This window comes from Passer domesticus, chromosome 6, assembly GCF_036417665.1.
Source record: "Passer domesticus isolate bPasDom1 chromosome 6, bPasDom1.hap1, whole genome shotgun sequence".
Classification (NCBI taxonomy): Eukaryota; Metazoa; Chordata; class Aves; order Passeriformes; family Passeridae; genus Passer; species Passer domesticus.
The window spans coordinates 53,508,375-53,532,612 of NC_087479.1; the positions used below are offsets into that span (position 1 = coordinate 53,508,375).

The following is a 24,238-nucleotide window of genomic DNA, read 5'->3' on the forward strand; positions in this document are numbered from 1 at the left end:
ACCCTGTGCCAGGGCCTCAGCACCCTCACAGGGAAGGATTTCTTCCCAATGTCCCATCTTACCCTGCTCTCTGTTCTGTGTAATTCATAGAACCATGTGTGGAAAACGCCAAAAATATTTTTAAAATTTTAAAAGTTTAATAGTATAAAATGGCTATAAAAATAGTAGTATAATTAGAGTAATAAAAATTTGGACGATTAGGACAATATGAGACAATAAGAACAAAGAGTTACTGACAGTCTGGGTATCTTTTCTGGGCAAAATAAGCCCGAAAAAAGGACACACTTTAACAGAGGATTAACCCTTAAAAGCAAAAGCCTGTTGCATATTCATACATCTCATACATGATGTATAAATTCCATTCAAACAAAGGATTCTGTCTGGTCATTGTCAACTTCTTCCTCTTAATCCTAACAGCGGCGTCTTCAGGGCTGAGCAAGGTGGGAAGAAATTAGTTTCTTTTGATAATGGAGCAATACATTCTATTTCTCTGAAAGATTTAGGTGTCTTGTGGCTGCTATCTGGGTACCTCATTCCTTTCTCTAAAAAAAACCATCCCACATACATAGTTTCTATTTTAACTACAAAAGTTACATTTTAACTACAAAACTACACTTACCACACTATTAAAATGTTAATACAGCACTACTAATCAATACAACATAATACATACAGTAAATATCTGCCTAAGGCCATATAATACGCACTTTTCACACATGGAATAGCTTTGGGTGGGAAGGGACCTTTAAAGCTCGTCTTGATTATTTGCCATCCTGTAAATGTTTCCTCTAATATCCTTCCCTGTTTCATTTCTCTGCTCCCACAGGAGGACTTTGCCTTCCCTCCACACATTGCTGGAGCTTGCTCCCATGCCAAGATCTTTCCAGAAAGCCGGAGCTCCCTGCCTGCCGTCCGGGATCAGCGTGGCACATCCCAGATGGGGGAGCCTGACCAAGGTGATTTGGGAAGGGCTGAGGAATTTTAGAATTCTTCACATCCAAGGGCACAGGGGCGCCCTGCCAGCACCCCCAGCCCTGGCCAGACCCTCCGGGTGGGAGCAAAAACTGCTGCCAAGCAAAACACAGATGGTTAACATTTCATCGCACAAAGACGCGGGAATCGGGCATCGGGGATGGAGTACCCAACATGGGATACTCCAGGGCCGCACGGCAGCCTGGCGAAGCACACTTTTGTTGCGCTGAGGGCGTGCGGAACGGAGATTTTTTTGTTTAATGCCCGCTCTCGGGCCGCCCTGAGGGGCCCGGCCTCCCTCCCTCAGCGGCCTCCTGCTCAGGGCGCCGCCTGGCGGCCGCGCGGCGCGGGGGGGGGGGGGGGAGGCCACGCGGTTGCCACGACAACGGGCGGGGGGGCGGGGCGCCCGGCCCGGCCCCGCGCAGGCGCCGGCGCGGGGTCGCGCGGCCGCCGCGTCACGCCTCCCGGCCCGCCCGCCGCTGCCGGCCCGCGTCCCCCGGGGCGTCCCCGCCGCCCGTGCCCCCGCCGCCATGAGGCGCGGCGAGCGGCGGGCGCACGGCGGGAGCGTCGGCAAGGCCGCGCTGGAGGAGCAGCCGCCGCCGCCGCCCCCCGCGCAGCCCAACGGCGGCGCCCCCGGGGCCGAGCGGGACGGCGCCGGGCCCCGCCGCAGCACCGAGTCCGAGGTGTACGACGACGGCACCAACACGTTCTTCTGGTGAGGGGCGCCGGGGGGGGGCCTGAGGAATGGGATGTGGGGGTCCTAAGGAATGGGATGTGGGGGATCCTTCCCTAAGGAATGGGATGTAGGAGTCCTAAGGAATGGGATGTGGGGGGGGCTGGGGAATGGGATGTGGGGGATCCTTCCCTAAGGAATGGGATATGGAGGTGCTGAGGAATGGGATGTGGGGGTCCTAAGGAATGGGATGTGGGGGATCCTTCCCTAAGGAATGGGATATGGAGGTGCTGAGGAATGGGATGTAGGAGTCCTAAGGAATGGGATGTGAGGGTCCCTCCCTAAGGAACGGGATATGGAGGGGCTGGGGAATGGGATGTGGGGGATCCTTCCCTAAGGAATGGGATATGGAGGTGCTGCGGAATGGGATGTAGGAGTCCTAAGGAATGGGATGTGGAGGCGCTGGGAATGGGATGTGGGGGGTCCCTTCCTAAGGAATGGAATGTGGAGGGGCTGGGAATGGGATGTGGGGGGTCCTTCCTTAAGGAATGGGATTTGGGGGTCCCTCCCTAAGGGATAGGGTGTGGGGGTCCCTAAGGAATGGGATGTGGAGGGGCTGGGGAATGGGATGTGGGGGTCCCTCCCTAAGTAATGGGATGTGCAGGGGCTGGGGAATGGGATGTGGGGGTCCCTAAGGAATGGCATACGGAGGGGGCCCCAAGGAGAGGGACACCGAGGTGTCTGCTCCCCGTTATCTGCTGTTCACGTGCCTCTTCTGTTGCCGATACCGGTGCTGGAACCGGCTGCAAGTGCTTCCCTGGTGTGGCCCTGCCGCTAATTGTTTCCTGGCAATTTAACGGGAATTCAGGGCTGGCTGTTGGCGGCGGCACCTCTTTTCCCAGTGCTGGTCCCCACTTTTCCAGGAGCAGGACCTCCAGGGCTGAGCCTGACGGCTCGTCCTGCCTGGTGGTGCTTTGGAGGTGTTTCCCAGTGCCTTGGGAGCCCGCTGTGTTCGGGCAAGCATTCCTGCCTGATTCCAGTTATCAGCATGGTTTATATGGACTCCACCTCCTTCTCTCCTCTCCCTTAATCTTGGAAGGGGCTTTTTCCTCTTTTCCACCCAGTGATATTGGCAGAAAGCTGAAGCTGTTGTGCCCCACTCCTGCTGGGCAGGCGTTGTGTATTTTTGTGTGTCTCAGTCCATAAAAGGGGTGCAGAAACCCACGGCTGCCGGTGTTGGGCCAGCAGAGAAAATCAGCTTTTTGCTAAATTCAGTCCTTGCAGGAAGAGGCGTACCTGGAAAAGCGCTCCTAAATCCCAGCCTTGCTGGAGTTGTTCCATAAATCCCCTCAGCAGCATGCGTGTGTGTAGGCAGAGGTGTTTTTCCGTGTGTTGAACACACGTCCCTTTCCATGGGGAAAACCAAGCCGACACTGAAGACGCGCGTTTGGAACCCGAGCCGAGGGCGATGGGATTTGGCTGGAGCCTGGCCTGGAGGAGTGGGAGGGGAGGGCACTTGGCTCTCACCCTGCCAATCTGGGCAGCAGCGGAGCCGAGGGTGTTGATCCCGATGAAGGAGGTGACATTCCTGCCAGTGCAAGCTGCGGAGGAACACTGGGATGCTGCGGGATCCCTGCAGGGACGTTGGGGACAGAAGGACCTTTCCTGGCGGGCACACCACGTGTAGGCTGAGCGAATCGCGGGATCCCCGTGCCAACCTTTAAATGGAAAATGGGTAAAGCTGTCCTTTCCTTACTGCCTCGTTAAGGGGGCTCCTGCCAGCTCTTTTGTGGAGCCTTAGAATACCTGGTTTTGCTGTGGAATCTCGCCTCCTTGCAGCTTTTGCTGTCATGCAGTTAGTGGAGTGTTCCTTTGGAAATCTGGATGTGTTTCTTGTTCCCTCAGGAGCTTCCCTCTATCAGGTGTTCCCTTCCAGGAGGGCAGCGTGGACAAGTGTGTTTCCTAACTTCCCTATTTATCCAATTTTCTTTTCCCTAGTAGCTTGTGCTAGCAACCAGGAGTTTAAATGTCTGAAAACGTCCCAAGGTTTTTTCTCCTGTTACTTTTGCCCTGTATGTGTTAGAGTATCCTTTGGTAATGACTCAGTTCCTACTGTGTCCAAGAATAAAGATGATCCAGGGGAATGATTTTCTTCCTGTGACCCTTGGGTCTCCTCTCATACTGTGGAAGTGGCCACAGGAAAGGGAGATTTTTAAAAGTGGTTGCCCTGTGACTTTGGGAAAACATGGAATGCCCCTTCTCTTTGGAGTTCAGGAGTTAGGGATAAGGTTACTCTCGCATTTCCCTCCTTTGGGGAAAATGAGAGGATTTGGGATCTGTGGACACAGAAATAATTCCAGGAGTAGTTTAACGTGCAGAGATTATTTTCCTGCTGTAAATGTGGTCCTTGGGAAAGGTGGAGCTTCCTAGCTGGCTTCCTGCTCTTGAAAATCTGTTTGGAACTTTGGAAAACCACTTGTGTGCTAATATCTTTGGTCTTATTCCATATAAATGACTTGGAACTGGAAAATACTCCCTTGTGGGAGCCTGCTCAGTCAGCCTAACCTGGCAGCTCCCTTTGCCATTAGGAAATGCCAAGGGAAGGGAACAGGAGGAAGCTTTCTGAGGCAGATCCATGCTTTCTGTATCATTTATCCCTGAACTGATTTCCTGGTGGGGAGCTGGGAATGCCAAGCTTTCCTGGCAAGCCACTGGAACATGTTCCCTGTTGTTTCCAGCACCTTGGGTTGTTCTTGTCTGTGTGCCTTCAGCAGGAGCTTTCACACAAAGCCCTGCTTCTTCTGGGGTGATCTAGTTGGATGTTGTGTATGATGTTCTCCTAGAATTTCTGCAGGTATTTCATAGCTTGTCTTTAGCCAAAGGAGATTTTCCAGGGAAATGTCTATCCAGTCTTGATTTGAGGGTGTTGGGAGGTGCCAAATGCACTTTGCCACCACATTGTGACTCAGTGGGTTAATTGCTTTTTCAAAGCCTTACTTTAATTTGGATTTCATTAGCTTTAATGTCACCTTTTGATTATTGATGTGTTTTATCTCTCACACTAATAATATCACGTTGCCAGCACGTGGATGTGATATTAATTCCCGAGGTCATGGTGTGGCAGCAGAGATCTGTGGAGCTCAGGATGTTAAAATTAATAAGAAAAGAACTAAAAAGGAGGGAATGGCAGTGACTCTACAGGCAGTGTTTGTAGGAATTATTTCCACCTTCTTGTGCAAAAAGTGTGGAATTTGCAGCTAAGGAAGAGGCAGTCCCTGCTGGCGTGTTCCTCTCGGTGTGCTCAGTGTTGTGACTCTTCCCAGATGGCCTGGGAAATGAGGATATGTGTGGGCAAACCAGCTGGTGTTGGAAAGAAGGGATTGCTACTCAACCCAAAACATTCCTTACCCATTCCCTGTGGAGACTGCTCTTATCTCTGAAATACCCGGGATTTGCTAAGGGCTGTCTGCAGGAAGAGGTGGGGATTTATCCAGAAGAGAGATGAGGAGGATGGAATATCCCCAGGTTGGCAGGAGCTGTTCTCTGTGCCCTCTGCTGTGGGGTGTTTGTGACACTTCCAAGGCAGCATTCCTGGAGGTTTTGGATGTGGGATTTTTCCCTGCTTTAATGGCACCACGCCGAGCCACGCTGCCCGCTCGGGATTCACCGCACTGGAGAAAAGGAACGTTGCTCCAGAGCCCTGGCTCACCCTGCCATGCTTTTCCAGCCTGTGGGAATGCCCTGGGCAGGGAGCAGGGACATCCAGGCCTTGTGCAATCCCACTGAGCCACGTTTGCCAGCTGGTCATGGATGAGAGGGCCTTTGCCTTGGGAATTGTGCTGTGGGAATGGCATTGCCCTTTCCTCAAAGGAAGGGGCTGCATAGTTCTGCCAAGTAAGCTGGAAATGCAAGGAGGAATATCTTTGTGTAGAGATTCAGAGTTCAACATCCCATCTGGATATCAGGTCTCTATATTGCTTTTTTATTTTATAAACACATTCCCGAAGTTTTAAGGAGAATAGGGAAAAATCTGCTCAAAGAATGTTACCTGAAATTCCCTTACACTTGTCTCAGTAGAACTGCCCTAAACTAACTTCCAAGACACACATGTCCATAGGTTCAACAAAAAAAAAATGTTTAATAATCAAAACTGGGCATTTGTGGAAGTTGCAAGCTCTGTGGAACTGATGGAAACTTCGGGAGCTTTGGGAACTCAGTCGTTCCTCCTCAATGAAGGGAAAACCCAGATTTGCCAAAGCTTTGCTGTTGACCTGAGGTTCTGGGTCTCTGGAGGTCTGTGCTCCTGGGCTTCTTTGGGGAGATGGCAAGGAAAAGGCACGTTGCTATTTTGGAGTGTCACAAGTCCGTACGGAAATTTAATCGGCGTCGGGTGACTTCAGGGACGTGCCGAAGATGTGCGACTGCTCTAAGAATAGGGACTCTTGTGTGGACTCCGAGGGTTTAAACAGATTTTAAAACATAACTTAGAGCTTCAAACCAACAGGGACGTTTGTATGGTTGGGTTTGAATTGAAGTTTTCCAAATGGTCTGTCTATCCCCAACAGCTGGCCTGTTAATTACAATTTTTATTTCAGATATGGTTGGTTTTAAATTAATATTAATTTTTGTTGTGTCCTGTTCTTGACACAGTCCTGTGCTGCTTTTGGAGGAAAGGGTTTGTTGTACTGTTTGGCATATTTTCTTAGAATTTCTAGGTGATGTGTTGGTTTGTGGAGGGTACAGAGCTTTGACATCCATTTAAAAATCTCTTTCAGGAATGGTTTAATGTGTTTGCCATTATTTGGAATAAAGAATTAAATAATGAAAAAGTCACTGACAGGTTTTTGGGTCTGCTGACAGATCCTTTCACCACCAGCTGCAATTAATGCAACTTTTTTAACCCAAGGGGCAAACTGGACTCGCTCTCCTTTGGAATTTTGTTCCACTTAAGAGGACTGACCAAAATATTAATAAATAAATTCTTTGCATTGTGTTCCAGTGATTGTTATTGTGTTTAATGGAGTTGTTGCATCACTGGTGACAAACAAGCCATGGATAACAAGGGTGCGGTCCCTGCTTAAGCTGATTTTAATTTGTGGGAGATTGAATGAGGCCATGGGCTGCCTGCTCCTGGGTGTTACTCTCTCCTTTTCAGCCAAGGATCTGCCAGAATCTCCCAAAAAATGACATGTTTAGATAATTTCCTTACATCATTTCTGTCATGGACTTCAGCTGGAAAATAAAAGCGCTTATAGTCATTTCCTTGACAGACCTGCTGCGTCTCAGTGTGACAGGAGAATGACCTAGCATGAAAAAGAGAAGTTGGGATCAAACTTAATCCTATTAACTAGGAAAAAACCCACTTTTTTGTTATCTGCAGTGCGGGAGAGCTTCACTTGCTCTCACTTGGTGTTTCAATTAGCAGGGCAAGGGCTTGTGACAACAAACCTGATTTATTTCATTTCAGTCTCACAGGGCTTGAGTGGGGAAAGAGCCAAATGTGTGATGCAGAAAGGCAGAAAAATAAGCCACTTAATATTCCAGCTTTTTAACAGTTTGGGATTTGTTGCGAGTTCTCTTCCTGACCTTAGATTTTTTGTGCTCAGGTATATCTGTTTTGCAGAGTTTTTGATGTGAAACCTCCCAGATCTGGCTGCAGTTTTTACCCCCTTTGCTTCGGGCATGTTGCCCAAGCTCCTGTGTGTAATTCTAAGGGGAAGATTCCCAGCTTAGCTCTTTTCAGCCTCCCAGGCTCCAGGCCAGGAGAACATAAGCCTTTCCATGTAATTCCTGCCTTGCTTACCTTGCTGGGTTGTTCTTAGCTCTCCTTCCCCTGGTGTGTTATTTTAAAGTGTATTTGAAGATGAAAACAATCCCCTTGTGCCGTTAAATTCATCCTGATCTCTCAGACAAGCCCTTCCTTTAAGGAGAGCTGCTCCTTTTTGTGGGATTTTATTTTGTTTTTAAACTCCTGAGCTGTGAGAAGACATGGTGTACATCCATTTTTCCTGGCGTGTTTTCCTCTCTGAAGTGGATTTGTGTGATGCTTTTCTCCCTCTCATTGCTGTGTCACTGCTCACAGCTCTCTGCCAGGGCTGCCAACTTGCTCTTTCCAGAAGTCAAGCCCATCTCCAGAGTCTTTCATCCCAGCTCCTGGAATTCATGCTGTGCTGGAAGCACCTTTACCTTGAAAACCTGCTAGGAGGGGATCTGGCAGCATCTGGAGGTGAAAGCTGAGCCACAAGGGAAGTGATGAGAGAGCAGCCTCTTGTTTCTTCTTCAACAGGGCAGCTGGCTGGGCTTCAGGCTGGTGGCTGTGGCACCAAAAAGAAAGGGGAAATGCATGGGGCTCCCCAACACTGACCTACAAGATCCTCATGGGGAGGAATGCAGCTGAATCATCTTTGTGCTAGGAGAGAGCTTCTCAAGGTGTTTGTCCAAGGGAGGACCTGCAATAACTGATTTTTTTTGGCAATTTGTGGGATCTGAATGCATTGAAAAAGCAGCTACATTCAGATCCCACAAATTGCCAAAAACTGTGTGTGTTCAGGTGGTGAAACAGCGAGGTGGGATTCCAGATGTGTTTTTGTAGCCTCTTGAAAAATAAACAACAATGTAACAGCTATATATAATACATAATATCTATAACTCTACAACAATATGTATAACTACGTTGTATATAACAATATAACAATATTGTATATATAACAATATAACAATGCAACAGTGAGTGCAAACAGCCCAGAGTTCATGTAACCTTTGTGGGGCTGGCTGTGGCATCCATTCATTCCATCCACGTGTACCCGCAGCCAGCAGGAGCAGGGCGTGATTGCAGCGTGGGCTCCGTGCTGCTGTCCTGCCTCCTGGCACAGGCTGCTCCTGGGAGAGGCTGGGTTTACTTCTCCAGCATCCAGGGCAGGCCCCACGTGAGCTCTGATGGCTGGATCACCTGTCCTGGCACCTGGGAAGATGCAGCTGCCCAGCAGGAGCTTGCAGCTCCCAAGCTTTTCCCTGGGTTTTGGCACACTGGTTCCTTGCTGATTCTGGAAGTGCTCGTGGGTCCTCGTGTTTTTCTGCTGGAGCTGGGGGTCTGTGCCCCTGGGAGAGCCGTCAGTGCCAAACTCTGTTCTGGCAGGGGCAGAAGAGGATTGTGCCTGCTTATGAGGTATTGCCTGTGTGGGATTGCAGGGATGCTGTGGAGAACGTGGGGTTTGCAGTAGGGTGGAATTTTTGTTCACTAGCAGCCTTTCTTGGACTTTCAGAGCAGTTTTAGGTGAGTTACTGTGGGGTTGTTTCAAGGGAAGTCAGTGGATGGTTTGGAAATTCCAAGGTTTATTGTGCACTGTGCAGCCTGAATATACAAACCTTGGAATGACTTGGAGATGGGATGTGAGCTGCTGTTACAAAAGAATATATAAAGAAAATGGAAATAGAGCCAAATATGTCACATACAGACACTTTCTTTTACAAGTTTTCTCCTCCCTTAAGCTTCCTCTTTATAGTTTTTTTTTAATTAGTTTGTGTTAAGGGATGTTATCCCCTAAACCAAAACTCCTGGTGTGTCCTTTGGCCTTATTTGAGTTCCCATGCTTCCCAGCTGGGGCCAGGGGAGTTTTCCAATGAAAACAGTAAGTGACTTCTCATTAGGAAGGGAATTTTCAACTTGAAGTAAGAAAAGATGTAGACATTGTAAGAATATTCTCTGTGTGGTGATCAGGGGGTGTAGGGTGGGGGTGTCACCTGGCTGGGTGTGCTCTGCTCGCTCTGCTTCCATAGGATCACAGAATCCTGGAATGATTTAGGCTGGAGGGGACCTTAAACTTCATCCAGTCCCAAGGGCAGGGACACCTTCCACTAACCCAGGTTGCTCCAAGCCCAGTCCAGCCTGGCCTTGAACACTTCCAGGGATAGGGCAGCCACAGCTTCTCTGGGCAGCCTGTGCCAGAAGAATTTCTCCCTGAGTGCTTCACAAAATCCATACAAACCTCCAGGCTCCCATGGATGAGGATGTTTTACTGCTGTGCAACAGACACCCAGCTTTGCTGTCATGGTTGTTCCCACAGAAACCCCTTGTGCTAAGTGCACTGAAACTGTAGGAATATCCCTGGAAATCTGACATCATGAGGTGCCATCAACAGCAACTCTTCTCCTTCAGAGATTTTTTTTTAAATTTTATTTTTAATGACTAGTTTTTTCTTGTGTAATTCCCATGTCTGGAGTGAATTCCCTGTGGTTGCTCTCAAAGGCCTGTTCCCTCAGCTGCAATTTTGATTAGCAGGCTGTGAAATAGAGCAGCACTGTCAGGTGTGGACCTGCCAAACCTGGGGAGACACCTGGAGCTGTTTAGATCTGGGTGTTTGCACTGGGTGCTGGTTTTTTCCAAGCTGCTGCTGATCACATGCAGTGCCACTGTAAGTTCTGCTCTCTGTGCTCTGCAATACAGAAAACATCAGTGTTCCTGACTGCTGGCCGTGGCTTTGGCCTCCTGAGGCTGCACTGGCAGGGTGAGATGTGAGTTTTCCTGCTGTTTAATGTCAGTTTTCTCTGTTCTGAATTTCAGGAGAGCTCATACCCTGACAGTCCTGTTCATCCTCACGTGTGCGTTGGGCTACGTAACCCTGCTGGAAGAGACTCCCCAGGACACAGCCTACAACACAAAGAGGTGAATATCTGAGCAATATCTGAATATTCCCGGGTGTGTTTTGGAAAAGGGACCTCCAGTGACCCCTGCACTCCCTTGTGGAAGTGCCTGTTCCCTTAGGAAGTTACAAAAGCAGTCATAAGTCTGTAAGCTTCTCTGATGCTGATCATTGAATTCAACTTCTAATCAGTTTAGTGTCACTGTCAGGCCCGTGGCTGCTCTGTGGTGTGATTTAAAGCAAAATACAAAAAGCTTGCTAAAGCCTCCTGGCTGGGTTTCTTTGGCAAGGGTTCTGTTGCTGTTTCTTAAAATAGCCTTTTCTTAAAAATAACCTTTCCTTAAAATAACCATCATTTCAAAATGCTGGGAGCTGTGACTAAATTTTTCTGGCTCAAATGCTTTTTGTAAAATTCTGTTAAGGATATCAATACAAATCCTTGTTTGTTGTTGAAAATTGCTGTGAGAGAACGTGTAGCCCAGAGGGAAGCTCTGGGGAAATAAGAATGAATCTTACATGTGTGGTCAGTTCTTACTGTAATTTAAACTGATCCAATGTGGTTGAATTTCTCTCCTTTTAAAATACAACAGGGAAGAAAAAGGAGCTAGGAAAATGGTGTTTTAAAAAGCTAAGCATATTTTAAAGATAAGCTGCAAAACGTCATTGCTAGAAGCAAGAAAATAATTGTTTTCTACCAGTCTGGTTTCTTAAATATAATGAAATTTTTCCCCTTGCTGTTGAAGGGGTTTTTTTCCTCTTTTTGTGCACTTCTAAAATGACTCAGGATATAGCATCCATTGTCCAGGAGACGCAGGAATTGTGGTATTTCCTGAGATAATCTTGGCTGTTGTTCTGGCAGTTACACAATGCCTGGGGGTAATGGAAGTCCCACTGGGCCCCACTGAGAGCTGGGATTTCACACGTGGGGGTGACATGGGACAAGCTGGAAGGTGTCTGGAGCTGGGGAAGGTTCTGGAAGGTTGCTGTGTGAACAAATGCTGTTTTGTTCCCAGTCATAATGAGGGAGGCCAGGCTGGAGGGGTGGTGTGGCCTGGAATGGCCACTGAGAATTGGGAAGGGGAAGAGCTGAAAGAGAAGTGATGATGCATCCTAAGGGAGTAATACAGAGCTAAGGTGACTCAGTGGAATATCTTATTATTGAGCTTAGAGCCTCGGCTGCCTTAATCAAAACAAACCCAGGGAAGATTAGTCAGCAGGTGGATCTTTCAGGAAACACGAGTTTTTGTGTGCTTATCCAGTGCCCAGCTGTTAAAATCAATTTACAGCATCATGCCAAGAAAGGGGCAGCAAATGGGTTTTGCTCACTCCTGCAGCTCTGCAAGGTCTTGGCACAAAAATCCTTGAAAAGGAGCATCCTGAGGCTTGGAAATATCTTCCAAATATTCCAGGTTTCACGTGTCTCTGGACAAAAGGAGGTATTTCAGAGCAGGGTAAGATGGGCACGGTGTGCATCAGTGTATCCATAGCCTGAATTATCACAGATTTTGTATTTTTGCTTTCATAATTTAAATCCCTTATCCTGCCCTAAGAGCTTTGTCATTCCCGCGGTTCCAAGCCCCACCCAGCACGAGGCTGTCCCTGTGTGCTGGTATTCCTTGGGAACACTTGGTGCCTAATGACCAGGGGGGGTTTGTCACCAGGGAGCAGAGTCTGGAGCTGTCACGGGGTTTTATTTCCACCTCCTGCACACTGACAGTGGAGCAGTGTCTGGGGTAGGTGCAGAGCCTAAATACACACTTCCAAAGGCTCCAGCCTCCTTTGTTTCCATGCCCTGGCTGAGGTGAGCTGCAGTAGCTGCTCAGAGCAGTAAATTGAGGTGAATTTCCCAAATTTGCTGGCTCTGTGTTTCCCGGACTGGAGTCTTGGGATGGCCCCACCTTCCCCCTTATAAAATCAGGATTATGTCACCTTATAAGATGCTCCATGCAGTCCCTGGCAGGAGCAGGGTGAGAGGTGGATTTGTGGAGTCACTCACAGGAGAAGTGATGGACAAGAGCCGAGTGGGAGCAGGAACCTCTGAGCTCACGGGGTGTGGTCTGACATTGGTGTTTGCATCTGTTACAGGACTTCTTCTGTCCTGCAGTAGGGCAGGGCAGTGAAACAATTAAAGGAGGATAGTTTGGGTTTGTTTTCTTTTAAAGATAGGATTGCAGGAGCTTTTTATATGTAAATGTAGTAAGAGTTCATTGGGATCACACACGTGGTCGGACTGTCCCTGGTGTAAGAGTAGTGGAACATTTCCTTTGTTAGGCAAGGAGAGGTTTGCTCTGAACCTGTCTGGTCCCTGGGAGCTTTATTCCCACTGTTCTTCCAGCCATGGGATAGCTCATCCTGAGTGACAGCTGTGACATTCTCCTCTGTTCAGCCTGGACTGAGCTCCAGCACTCAGTGTAGCCAGATAAACACTGAGCACCTCCTCTGCATACCACAGAAGGAATCCACAGCTCCCAAAGATTTTGAATTCTGAGCAGGTTGTCTGAGGGGAAAAAAAAAAAGTTCTTTTATTTCCCTAAAAATACATTCAGGTTTAAAAACATCGGTGAGCTTCAGGGTTGTACATTGAATTTCCAGCTGGGAAATGTCTCTCCTGAGATGATTTTTTACACAGCCTTTGGCAATCCCTGCTTCCCATGGGGACAGATCCAGGGACAGGTGGGCTTGCATGCTGATCTGCTGCTGTGGCTGAGCACCTGCAGGGAGATGGAGGGGACAGGAGGCCAGAGCCCTCTTCCAGGGCTTGTGGTGCCCGAGGGGGTTGTACCAGCTGTGCCAGCGTGGATCCAGCCCGGGAAGGGACAGGGAGTGGGAGCTGGCTCCTTGAATCCCAGGACAAAGGGCCATACACAGCTCCTTATTGTCCTGTGTGTCTGAATGGACTCTCAGCACAAACAAGAGTTTGTTTATGCTGATGGAGCTGTTGCCAGGCTCTCCCTTTTTTTGTTTTTTGTTTGTTTTTTTTTTTTTTAATTTGGTTAGGTGCTAAAATGATTTTTGTGGGTACACTTTGCTGTTTTGTGCCTTCCTGATTAGCTGCTCAGGAAAATCCATTGGCTTTGTCCAGCCAGGTGAGGAGAGGAGAGCCCTTCTCAGGTGCTGGAGCATTCCTGCCTCAGGCCAGGATGCTGCTTAGGCATTGGAAGCTTCCTAAGGAGGTAAATTAATGAGGATAACAGGGAAAATTTAGTTACCACTGAGGGAAAAAAAAGGAAATTGAGCTGGTGTGGTTATTTATGCAAATCTGTGATTTGCTTCCAAACTTCCTGTGGTGAACTTGAAGTAAGTGGATGTATCTGGATCCCCAGCATGTTTCAGCACAGCAGCTCTTGGGCCAAGAGTGGGTTTTAGAGGAAGGAACACAGCTGAGCTCCTGTGGTGATTTGGATCCAGGATTTGAATTCCAGCTTTGGGAAGACAACCCTCCCAAGCCCAGGGCAGTGGTCTGGAGCCCTCAGTTCATGGCTGAGCTGGGATGGGGTTGTCACACCACACAGGACTGGAGCTTCCAGATGCAGCCAGGAACTCAAAATGCAGAATATTCTCATTATTGGAGGTCAGCTGAAAGGGTTTTGCCCTCCAGATCTTTGGAAATCCCCGTGGAACTGTCTATTCACAGGTCCATTCAGCACCTGATTCTGGTGTGCTTCCCAGTGTTTAAAGCAAGCAGAATTACTGAGTTAGATCTGTTAACTAAACCCCATTTTTGTTTTCAGGAAGCACAAACATTTATACTCAGAGGTGAATGTTACAAAATATTTTTTGTAAATCCTTTAGTCTTCTATTTTGAAAGGTTTTTTGACATGTTTAAAGCACAAACAGTCTCCTCTTGCTTCTGGTTTATAACGTTTTCTCTCTGGCAGCAAAATTACTGGGTATTTTGTGTGATTTCTGCAGACTGAACCATTTTATTTGCAGTCAGGGGTTGCATCATTTTCTGCAAACATGGATTGAGCTCTTTCCCAGTTGTCCATCCTTTCAGCCAGCTCTTAAGCAGGTGAAATGAGACAGCAACCAGGATCCAGTGGGAATTGAAGTGCAGTAAAAGGAGCACTTTTGGATTGCTTTATGCCATTTAATCCATTAAAACTAAAGGAATATGCCCAGGGTCGTAGGTCTTTGGTATATTTGGGCTTCTGGTCTGATAATTTATTTTTATTTAAAATCTCTGTTATGTTCCTTAGACTCTGTGTTATGATTCCAGCTCTTGAAATAGCAGCAGTGCTGGTGTGGTCTGGAAGGCTCCTGCTTGTCTTTAATTGGTTTAGAAGCTGTTTTGGAGTGGTGACAAGTCTGACAGCTCCTTTTTAAATTCCATGGAAATGTGGTGAAGCAGTGAGAGCTGTCTCACTGCTAAATCCTGTGTGTCTTTGTGAGCCAGTGGGAATAAAAGCTGCTCCCAGACACAGGGAAGTGTTTGACTTGCTGTGATCCTCAGCCTTCTTTTGGCTGTTTTTTCTGGATGGTGTCTGGATCCATTTAAGAGGGACACATTCAGCAGTTAAAGAACAAGGGCCAGACATTTCTTTCATCAGAGAACATAATTTGCAGTCTCAGGAGGAGGATGAGGCAATAAACCAGAGTGTTCTGTTCTTCCTTGCAGAGGAATCGTCGCCAGTATTTTGGTTTTCTTGTGTTTTGGGGTGACACAAGCTAAAGATGGACCATTCTCAAGACCTCACCCAGGTAATTCACCCTGCTGGGCTCACTCAAACCCTCCTGAGCAAATGCCCCTCACTCAAATCCTGCCTGGTCTGAGAGGGAGGTAAATGTTTGTGTTGCCTGGAGAGCAGGTAAGTTGTAATTTCAGTAATCACAGGTTCCTCAGCACTGCACACTGATCATGGAGGCTCCTCCATAACCACCTGCTGGACTTCCATGGAGCCTGGAGATCTGTTTGCATCTCCCTGGTTTTGCTTCCTGTTGTTGCTAAAAAGCTCTGTCAGAACTGCCAGGTTCTTAAACTTGAACTTCCCCTGTTTATCCTCGTTTTTTTCTCCTCTCTGTGCTGGGACTGCACTTGTGACCTTTTCTCCAGTGCAGGAGCACTTCCTTAGCTCCATGTCCATTTTCCACAGGAGATTAGAGGCCCTTGATTATGATTTTAAAGGTTTCTTGTAAGACTGGAAGTCTTGAAAGCATTTGAAAGCACAACACAAACCTCTTCCAGGTAATAAAATAGCAGGTGAAACATGTAAATATTTAAATGGCTTTGATCCTTTGCCTATTTTTAGATGTGAATTGTTGAAAGAGGAAGAATTAAGAGAATTCATATAAGCTTAAATAATATTCCTGAAAGCACTGGGCTCCTACAGCCAAATAAAACTGGGTTTTATGCTAGAAATTTAACCCAGCAGCCACCCCACAACCCTCAGCCAAAGCAGGCGTGGTTCCAGAGCAGTGCCCTCAGCACACCTCTGCAGACCTGGGGCTTCATTAAATTTCTCATTAAATAGCAGGTTTTAGTCTTTCCTTCTGTTCCAGTTAATTGTGGTTCCTTCTGTTAAATCAGTTCCTCCTTTTGAGGACACCAGTGACACTTGGGTGCACCCAGGTTTTGGAGGTTTGTCTGGGCTGGTTTTATTCCCTAGAACAAAGCAGGGAAGTTTGGCTTTTAGTCTTATACACACTGTAACATTTCCTCATAACATTTTGGGTTTCTTTTGAGCTTTCTGCTTTCAAATGTCCTCTGCAGAGCTGCAGGGTTATTTTGGGGATCTTTGTGATAATGTGATGCTTCCCAAATTCCTGATTCCAGAGCGTGAAGCTGTGTTAGGAGCTCCTCTGTCACTCCAGACCCTTGGGATCATCTTCTCTGCTGTCCCTGCCTTCCCTGCTGCTCCTGCTGTGTGTCATTAACCTACTTTTCATTAAGGCCATTAAGGAAACTGATCCCAGCCACTACCTTAGTGGCACCTGTCCAGACTGGTGGCTTTATTTCTTTTTTTGGTTGCCTTCTCAGCATTCCCAGCTTTAGCCAGGGGCTCATCCAGCTTTGCCATTTTCCTGATCTCACGTTTTCTGCAGTTTAATAATTTGCTACATGGACAGACACCAGCTGCCTCCCTGTAATTCAGAAATGTAGGATTGGAAATAAGTAGGTATGACTGTTCAGACAAGACTTTACCAACTTGCCCTGCTTTTATCCCATTTTCCACTGGCTGTGGTTCTATCCAAACCTTCACTGCTTTAGCCCCAGGGGAACAGTACAGTGCAAGGGACAGATCTTAAACTCTGCTTGAGGATCCATTTATTTATTGGTGGGTGAACAGCCAAATTTGGGGAGCACTTCCTGATATAATTAATCCTGGGTACAGCCAGCATCTGTAGCCTGTCTCCTTAGGATTTGCAGATAAATCTCCCTGCCAGCTCCTGCTCTGGAGCTGCTGCTGTGGGAGCCCAGGGATGCTTTATTGCCTGTCGAGATAACACGTCCACGCTGTCATTCCAAAGAAATTTTCCATGACAGTTATTAATGCCCTGAGAAGCAGCTTTTAATATTCTCAGCCTTTGCCAGGAGTTATTTTGACTTAATGCAGGCTGTGTGACAGGATGAGCTGTTTGGGGAGTAAATTGTGAGGGTCTGGAATAACCTGTGGTGTTGAGGGCTGGGAATGTGCAGGCAGGGACCAGGCAAGGGCAGCACTGGTGGCTCTGGAAGGAGCAGCCCCAGGGCAAGCGTTTTCCTTGGGGAAACAACCCAGATTTTTGTGTTTTTTACTCATTTAGCCCCTCAGGCAGAATGGGCCAAACTCTGAGCAGAAGTAGGGAAAGAGGCTGGTTGGCTTCAGCTTGCTGGGATGTTCATGCCCTGTTCCCAAATCCCTGCAAGGCAGCAGTTTAATGTTTGATCACAGGAATCACTGGGTTATCAGGTGTGTCAATGATTAGTGGAGACCTCCTTACTCAGGAGGAAAGCCCTGATTGGAGGGAGGCAAAATGGCAAGAGAATGAAAGGAAAACGAGTATTGGAGACGTGCCAAACATAACCTTACAGCTATAGCTGAGCCTGACCCAGCAGGAGAGACAGCAGTGTTTGCACAGCCTTGAAAACATTTGGGGTGCAGGTACTGAGTGTGTTCAGAACCTCTGGGGGACTCTGTGAGCTGGGGAGAGACCACAGCACTAAATCAGAACCAGATCTCAATTTTTAATATCTTTTTTTTTGCTGAGCCTGCTCAGCAGCTGCCACAGCCTTGTGTACAGAGGGAAATAAAAGCTCAGACAAGGATTTAGATTTCTCTGCTTTCTGTGTCTGCATCACTTTCAGGACCAGTCTGTCACTTTGCTGACTGTGGGCAGTGTAAAATCTCTGGTGCGAGGTTTATGGGTTAGAAAAAAAGACATTTTTTAGTATCTGGCAGTGACATATAAGGGTGGGAGAGGTGTGGTAATGAAAGATTAATTCTCCCTGTTGGTTTGAACGTGGTGCCAGTTTGGGGAGAGGCTCCTCTCTTCCAAATAATCCTATGACAATGGAGGATTTTTTTTTTTTGCTGTTTGGTTTTTCCTAAGATTCATTTTGGAAAGACAAGTGGGTGAAAGCTTTCACAGAGCTCTGAACTGCTGTTCTGCAGGCCACACCTGCCTTTTTTCTTTTTCTTTTTTTATTTCCCAGAAATGTAAAATAGGTGATTCTGATGAAATTAATTTAGCAGGTTTTACTGCAAAAAGGCTTCACCTTTCGCATTGTGGTCTCTTTTAATGATGTCCTGCTTTTAAAAATGTGTGGAGTTTGTTAGTATTTTTGCTTTAGTTTTTTTATCATTGTTTCTTTGTTTTGGTTTGGTTTTTAGTTTTTTTAAATAATTGATTTCCTACTTGAGGCTGAACTGGATAAAGACATGTTCTGGGAGAAAACATCTCCTGAGGAGCTCTGTGGGGAGTTGATTTGGGGTTCTGAGCTGATAGCTCTGTTTGCTTCATTCTTGTGTAATTTATGCCTGGCCCTGCTTTGAACATCAAAGTGCCTTGGAATTAACAGAGAGAAATTCCAAGGCAGGCTTTAGGGTCCTGGTTTCCTGGCAAACCCTGCTGGGATTCCTCTCAATCTCCCCCATGGACCTGAGGAGGGAGAACTCCATTTATAACTAGGAAACACCTGAAGGCAGTTCTCATCCTGAGAGTGCTGTGTGATGTTTCTGGAATTTCAGTGTCCACCCAGAATGTGTGTGGACACTGAAATCAATTCCCTTGTGTAGAATGTTTGGATCTGGGTAGGAAAAACTGCAGGAGCTGTGTCTGTACCCACTCTGTCTCTGCATCAGCCTCTCAGGGCAGGAGACAGAAATATTGAGGGCGTTCAGAGCATGGAACAGCAACCAGGCTCTGGATGGATCAGGGGCATGGATGAGCCTGTGGGGCACAAATCCCCCATCCAGGATGGGCTGTGACCCAGGGCTGGGGCTGGCAGGAGAGCTGGGAGTGTGCAGGCACTGTAATTTGAGCATCCTTTGCATTCAGGTGTCACTGGGTGTGTGCACTTCTGTGATCACACGTCTGGGGAGGGCTCCCTGCAGCTGAGCCTTGCATGGCATTTCTTATGGACAGGCCTTGCACCCAGCACCTGCTGAGCCTTTGCTCTGCTTGCTTTTAACTTCATTGCAAGTAAAAGTGGAGTTATCTTTGGGGTTTTGAAATGCTTTCTGCCCCGTGGGGACACGACCTTGTCCTCAGGCCAAAGCTGGGCTGCCTTGGTGTGTCTGCTGCAGCCAAGGCTGGACAGGGCAGGTCACCTGAGACCAGGGAGAAAGCTCAGGAAGGAGCAGGTTCTCCTCCAAGGACTGCTGGAAAGCATTGCAGGTGGCACATTCCTTTCCTTCTGCTTCTTAACTGCTGAGTTTGATGGGTTGGAGAGTTCCAGACCTGGATCCCTTCTCCCAGATCCAGGTCAGTGCCTGTGCAATTCCAGCAAACTTACACAGCAGCCTGTGTGGGAGTTGAAGATCCTTTCTGGCTGTAGCCCTGAGGGAAGGTGGGGAGCACTGTGCTTGGGAGCTGGGAATTAGAATTCCGTGGTGGGAGCATCTCTTGGAATGGAATTGGTTTCCTGAGAAGCTGTGGCTGCCCCATCCCTGGAAGTGTTCCAGGCCACCTTGGGTGTGGAGCAGCCTGGGACAATGGAAGGTGTCCCTGCCCCTGGCAGGGAGTGGAATGAGATGGGCTTTCAGGTCCCTCCCAACACAAAGCATTCCAGGTTTCTGTGATACTGAAATAAATGAAGAATTAGTTTATGGCTTGCTCCAAAGCTGCTGACATCCCCTGTGTCTCTCTGCAGCTTACTGGAGGTTTTGGCTGTGTGTCAGCGTGGTCTATGAGCTCTTCCTCATCTTCATCCTCTTCCAGGTAAGTGACTGACACCTCCAGCTCCTAAATGCCACTTCCATGTGGGAATCAACTCCTCTATTGGGTTTATTTTCCTGCTGACTACAGGAGATGCTTGGTTTTGTGAGATGGAATCATTAGGCTGCTTAATGAGACTATGAGGCTGAGGGAAGTGATAATATAAAAATATTTCACCTGCTCTGACCTCCAGTCACCCTCAGCCTGGGGTAGACACCGTGTTGAAGTGGTTTTAGATGAGCTGGTGAGGGAGTTCATGTTCAGCAGGTGGTGTTTCACAGTCCTGTCTCTGCCCTGCTGGGCTGTGTGTGACTCAGGGGGAATTCACCTGGTTTCACCTTTGGAAATACCTTTTACCTGGAGTGACAGGTTCTTTGTAGGTGTGGGGGTTTTGCAATAAACCAAAACTTCACACCCAGCTTTGTGTGGTGGCAGGAACTGAGGGGGAGGCTTTTAATAGAAAGATGTACCTTTGGTGCTCCCAAATTAAACATTTTACCATATCTTGTCCTTTAGTAAACTGAGAACTTCCCCCTGACTTGTACAATTATTGGAAGTTAAAATTAAATATTTTGAGACAACATACTCGTCAGGCAGCTCTAAAAATCATTTTGTTTGAAAGAAGGATGGGGGAATGCCTTTTTTTTTGTTTTAGTTTTACTTCTAGAGGCCATGTGAGCTTTAGGAAGTGAACCTGGTCACCCTGGTCTTTTCCAGCCATCCTTGAGCATGATATTCCTGAGTAGCTGCAGTCAGACTGAGTAGTTTTTATTGGTTTTACTGGTGTAGTTCTGAATTCCAGCAGAAAAGCCTGGGGTGGCTTTGCTTCCCTGTGGCAGCGTGTGGTGTCAGCAGAGATTTAGTGGTTAAGGAACTCCCTGCTGTTGCTCAGCTCTTCACTAAAAATACATCATTGCCTTGCCCAGGTTTAAGTAAGGTTAAATTCTGCTGAGTCTGCAGGTGGCTGAACTTCCTGACAGCAAATCCGAGCTTGCTCATGGCTGAAACTTGTCCCAGAGTTCAGCAGTTTATACTGTAATTTTATTATTACTCTGTTAATTAATTTTGGCTTTGTCCAGCTTTGCTGTCTGTCACAGATGTTCCAGGGTTGAGCCTGGACCACAACACTGAGTAATTCCATTGGGAAATAAATGCTCAGCAAATGTGTGGCTGATTTAGTGACAGATGAATTCACATTTTGGTCATTTTGATAATTCCTTTTTGCTGCTTTCATGGGAGCTTACTGGAAATAGGTGTTGGGAAGGATGAGCTGTGTGAAGCTTCTGGGAGAGATGGGGAGCACAGAGGAGTGGCTTGGGGTAAAGCATTAAAGATCACTGATTTTTCATCTTTAAGGTCACTCTGTAGCCATTTTTTCCCTTAATATTTAAGATTAGAGGCTCCAAGTCAGGTGTGTGTGTGTGGTGCTCAGGGTCTGGCTTTATTTCAAGACTTGTTCCTCAAGGAATGTGCAAAAGGGTTGATTTGGAGATCAGTGTTGGCCTCAGTGGTGTTGGTGCCTCCTGTGTGTGAGTTGTGCTGGTTCTGTGTTCCCCTGCAGACCGTGCAGGACGGGAGGCAGTTCATGAAGTACATCGACCCCCATTTAGGGGTTCCTCTGCCAGAGAGAGACTACGGGGGCAACTGCCTGATTTATGACCCTGGCAATGCAACTGATCCCTTCCACAACATCTGGGTAAGGAGCAAACTCACTCACGGGGCTGGTTTTAGGTAAAAAACTGCTGGATTGAACTCTTCAGAGTGCGGCTGTGAGTCTGGCTGAGTGCTGAATCAGAGCACAGCCTGTGACTGACTCTCCAGCCTCTTTATTCCCTTCTCTTGACCTTTCCTGTCCATCAGATGGGGGTGTGTCTCTCTGGATCCCAATTACTTGATGGCCCAGGGCTGAACTCTTCAACAGCTCTTCTTTCTCAGCTCCTTGGTGTCAAATTTTCCCCTCAGAGTTTGGATTTCTTGGTGTGCTTGAGGAGTCTTCTCCTCAGTCACCCTGTGGCACACAGCCCTAAAGCTGCACCTCAGAATCCCAGAATGGGTTGGGTTGGAAAGATGATGTAACCCCCTTTAGGACTTTCCTGAGTCCTGAAAGCCATCAGGTTTCTCACTGGCAGAAATTCCAGGGCAAGGGAATGATGGTTGTTTCCCTGATTGCATGGAGTGAGGAGCACCCAAATCCTTTGGGTCTACCCTGTAAATCTTCAGTGCATCAAAAACTGGAATAACTGGGATCTGATAAAAGAAGGGGGAAAGGCACTGTGTCCAGGGACTGGCAGGGCTGGTAAGATTTAAGAAGCTCTGCTAAATTCCTTCCTGATGAAGGAGTGCAAGTGTTCATGTGTAGAAAAAACAGATGCTTGTTGCTGCATTTTTCTTGGAGAAAAAAAAAAAAAAAAAAGAGGCTGTGACCTTCACTCTCTTTTTGGTTTTCAGGACAAGTTGGATGGATTTGTTCCTGCTCACTTTTTTGGGTGGTACCTGAAGGTAAGAATGGCTCATTTCACCCTGGGAACTCTGCTCCTCTGTTCCCAAAGCCTCACTGCTGCTGCTTTTGTGGTGCCAGGCCTTGCTCACTTAAACCAGGCTGTTTGTAATACATGAAAATACATATCAGTGTGTGAAAAACCTTTTTCCCTCTTTTTTTTTTCTATCTCCTGCCCATGTTAGGCCACCTCATTTCTTTCCAGAGCTTTGTTACGTCAACAGGCTCCTTCCTTCCTCCACAGGGATTCATCCTGGGGTCAGATCAATAAAGAACTTAATTCCTGTAGCAACAGAAATGCTGGAACAACCTTTGGAAGACGAGTGTGGGGCTGGCAGTGACAGTGATATTCCCAAAGGCAGATGCTGCTGCTGCTGCTTTCCCAATGGCATTAGATCAGGATTTTAAACCATTAAATGGGCAGTGGTTTAATTCTTGGTACTTTTCAATTGGTATCAAGCAACTGCAGAAGGAATTCCAGCTGTGCCTGTCTCTGGCAGAACATTCAGCAGTGTTTTGCTGATTACTTTGGTCTAAATATTACCTTTTCTAACCCAAGCAGACTGACTGACTCAGGAGATTTTGCCCCCTGCAGACCTTGTTTGGGTTTGCTATTTAAATAACAACCTGACAGAGCTTGGCTGTTCCAAAACAAGCTGGAACTGTTGGTTTGTATTTTCTTATAAAAGTGCAGATGTGTTCTGTGTGTGGTTCACCTCAAAAGCAGAGGTGAATTTGCTGGCCATGGGGGGACCTGGACTTCAGCTTGTTCTGTTAATGAACTGAATTCTAAATTTAGAAAACTTGGATTGTTTTTTTTTTTTTCCCAAGAGAATTGCATTAGAAACTGGGCTGCCCAGCTGGAAGAAGGCTGGCTGCTGGATTTTCTCAGGGCCATAGCATATCTTTGTCTTAAATATGTTTAATATTAACCTATTTCTCTTTTAAAAAGCTGGAGGTTGAATGTGTTGTCTCAATAAACAGAGATGGGCTTGTGTTTGGATTTTTTCCCCCAAATCTCAGAGCACCAGGGTGGCAATATTGAGAATGAATGGGCCTCATTCATCAGAAATTATTGTGGCTTTGGAGTCGTTTAGAGCCCATAAAAGGCTCTGAAAAGCCTTTTCTGAGCACTGCAAGAACGATGCTGCCTGTGGTGGTTGAGCACCCAGTAATTCCATGCATTTAACTCATTTCCCTCCTGCTGAATCCCATTTTACCAAAATTTATCATAAGCTGTATTCCTGTGCTGGTTTTGGCTGGCGTGGAGGTGATTTTCTTCAGTGTCATTCCTGTCTCTTGTGCAGGTAATGGTGATAAATTGAGAGGCCTGTGAGCATTTGGACCATCATCTCACAAAAATAAAATTGTCCCGAGTTTCCTGATCCTTTTCTGGATACTGGAGACAAGATCTACACCTGTAGGTGTTTTTTAGCAGCTGTTTAAAAGGCTTTTTTTCTCCCTTCAGACTCTGATGATTCGGGACTGGTGGATGTGCATGATCATCAGTGTCATGTTTGAGTTCCTGGAGTACAGCCTGGAGCACCAGCTGCCAAACTTCAGTGAATGCTGGTGGGATCACGTACGTACTGCAGGGATCTGGGTTTATTTGGGAATACAGATGTTCCAGGGAGGGCTGGGAAGTGAGGGGAGCTGAGTTGTATCCTGTGTGTGACTGCTCCCTGCTCCTTCTAACTGTTTCTGTACTTTGTGTGTTACAAACACTTGGACATGGTTAAATATTTGTTTGGGTTTGTTTCACACCACAGGGAGGATCTAAAGCTGTACCTGAACATTTTCAAAGATTTGCTGATAAAGCAAATAAAAACAATAAAGCAATAAAGTCTGAAATTCAAAGAAAGGCAAAACTTGGTGTGAGCTTAAAGGGACACCCTTTTAAAGTTGTGTTTTATTTTCCTGTGAGGTGTAAGTTGGTGCCAGAGCAATCAGAATTCCCTGCAGTCAGGGCACACAGCTCTGGGTCTGGGTTGGATGGATTTTGGGAAGGACCCAAGCTTGGAGTAATTTGCTCCGTGGTTGTATTTTCAAAAGTCAGTGCATTATTAGAGACATCAAGCCAACCTTTTTAGCCTTCAGAAA

The 24,238-nt window shown here is 47.1% G+C and overlaps 1 protein-coding gene across 1 annotated transcript in view; it reads left to right on the plus strand.

The window, feature by feature from the left end:
* The first annotated feature begins 1,432 nt into the window (after positions 1 to 1,432).
* PTDSS2 (phosphatidylserine synthase 2) overlaps positions 1,433 to 24,238 on the plus strand; it is a 30,272-nt gene continuing 7,466 nt past the window's right edge. The window contains exons 1-7 of the mRNA XM_064425747.1: positions 1,433 to 1,687; positions 10,206 to 10,307; positions 14,903 to 14,985; positions 19,577 to 19,644; positions 21,203 to 21,337; positions 22,090 to 22,140; positions 23,607 to 23,720. Coding sequence (XP_064281817.1) covers positions 1,503 to 1,687; positions 10,206 to 10,307; positions 14,903 to 14,985; positions 19,577 to 19,644; positions 21,203 to 21,337; positions 22,090 to 22,140; positions 23,607 to 23,720 — 738 coding nt within the window. The 5' untranslated portion in view covers positions 1,433 to 1,502. The remainder of the gene's footprint in view (positions 1,688 to 10,205; positions 10,308 to 14,902; positions 14,986 to 19,576; positions 19,645 to 21,202; positions 21,338 to 22,089; positions 22,141 to 23,606; positions 23,721 to 24,238) is intronic.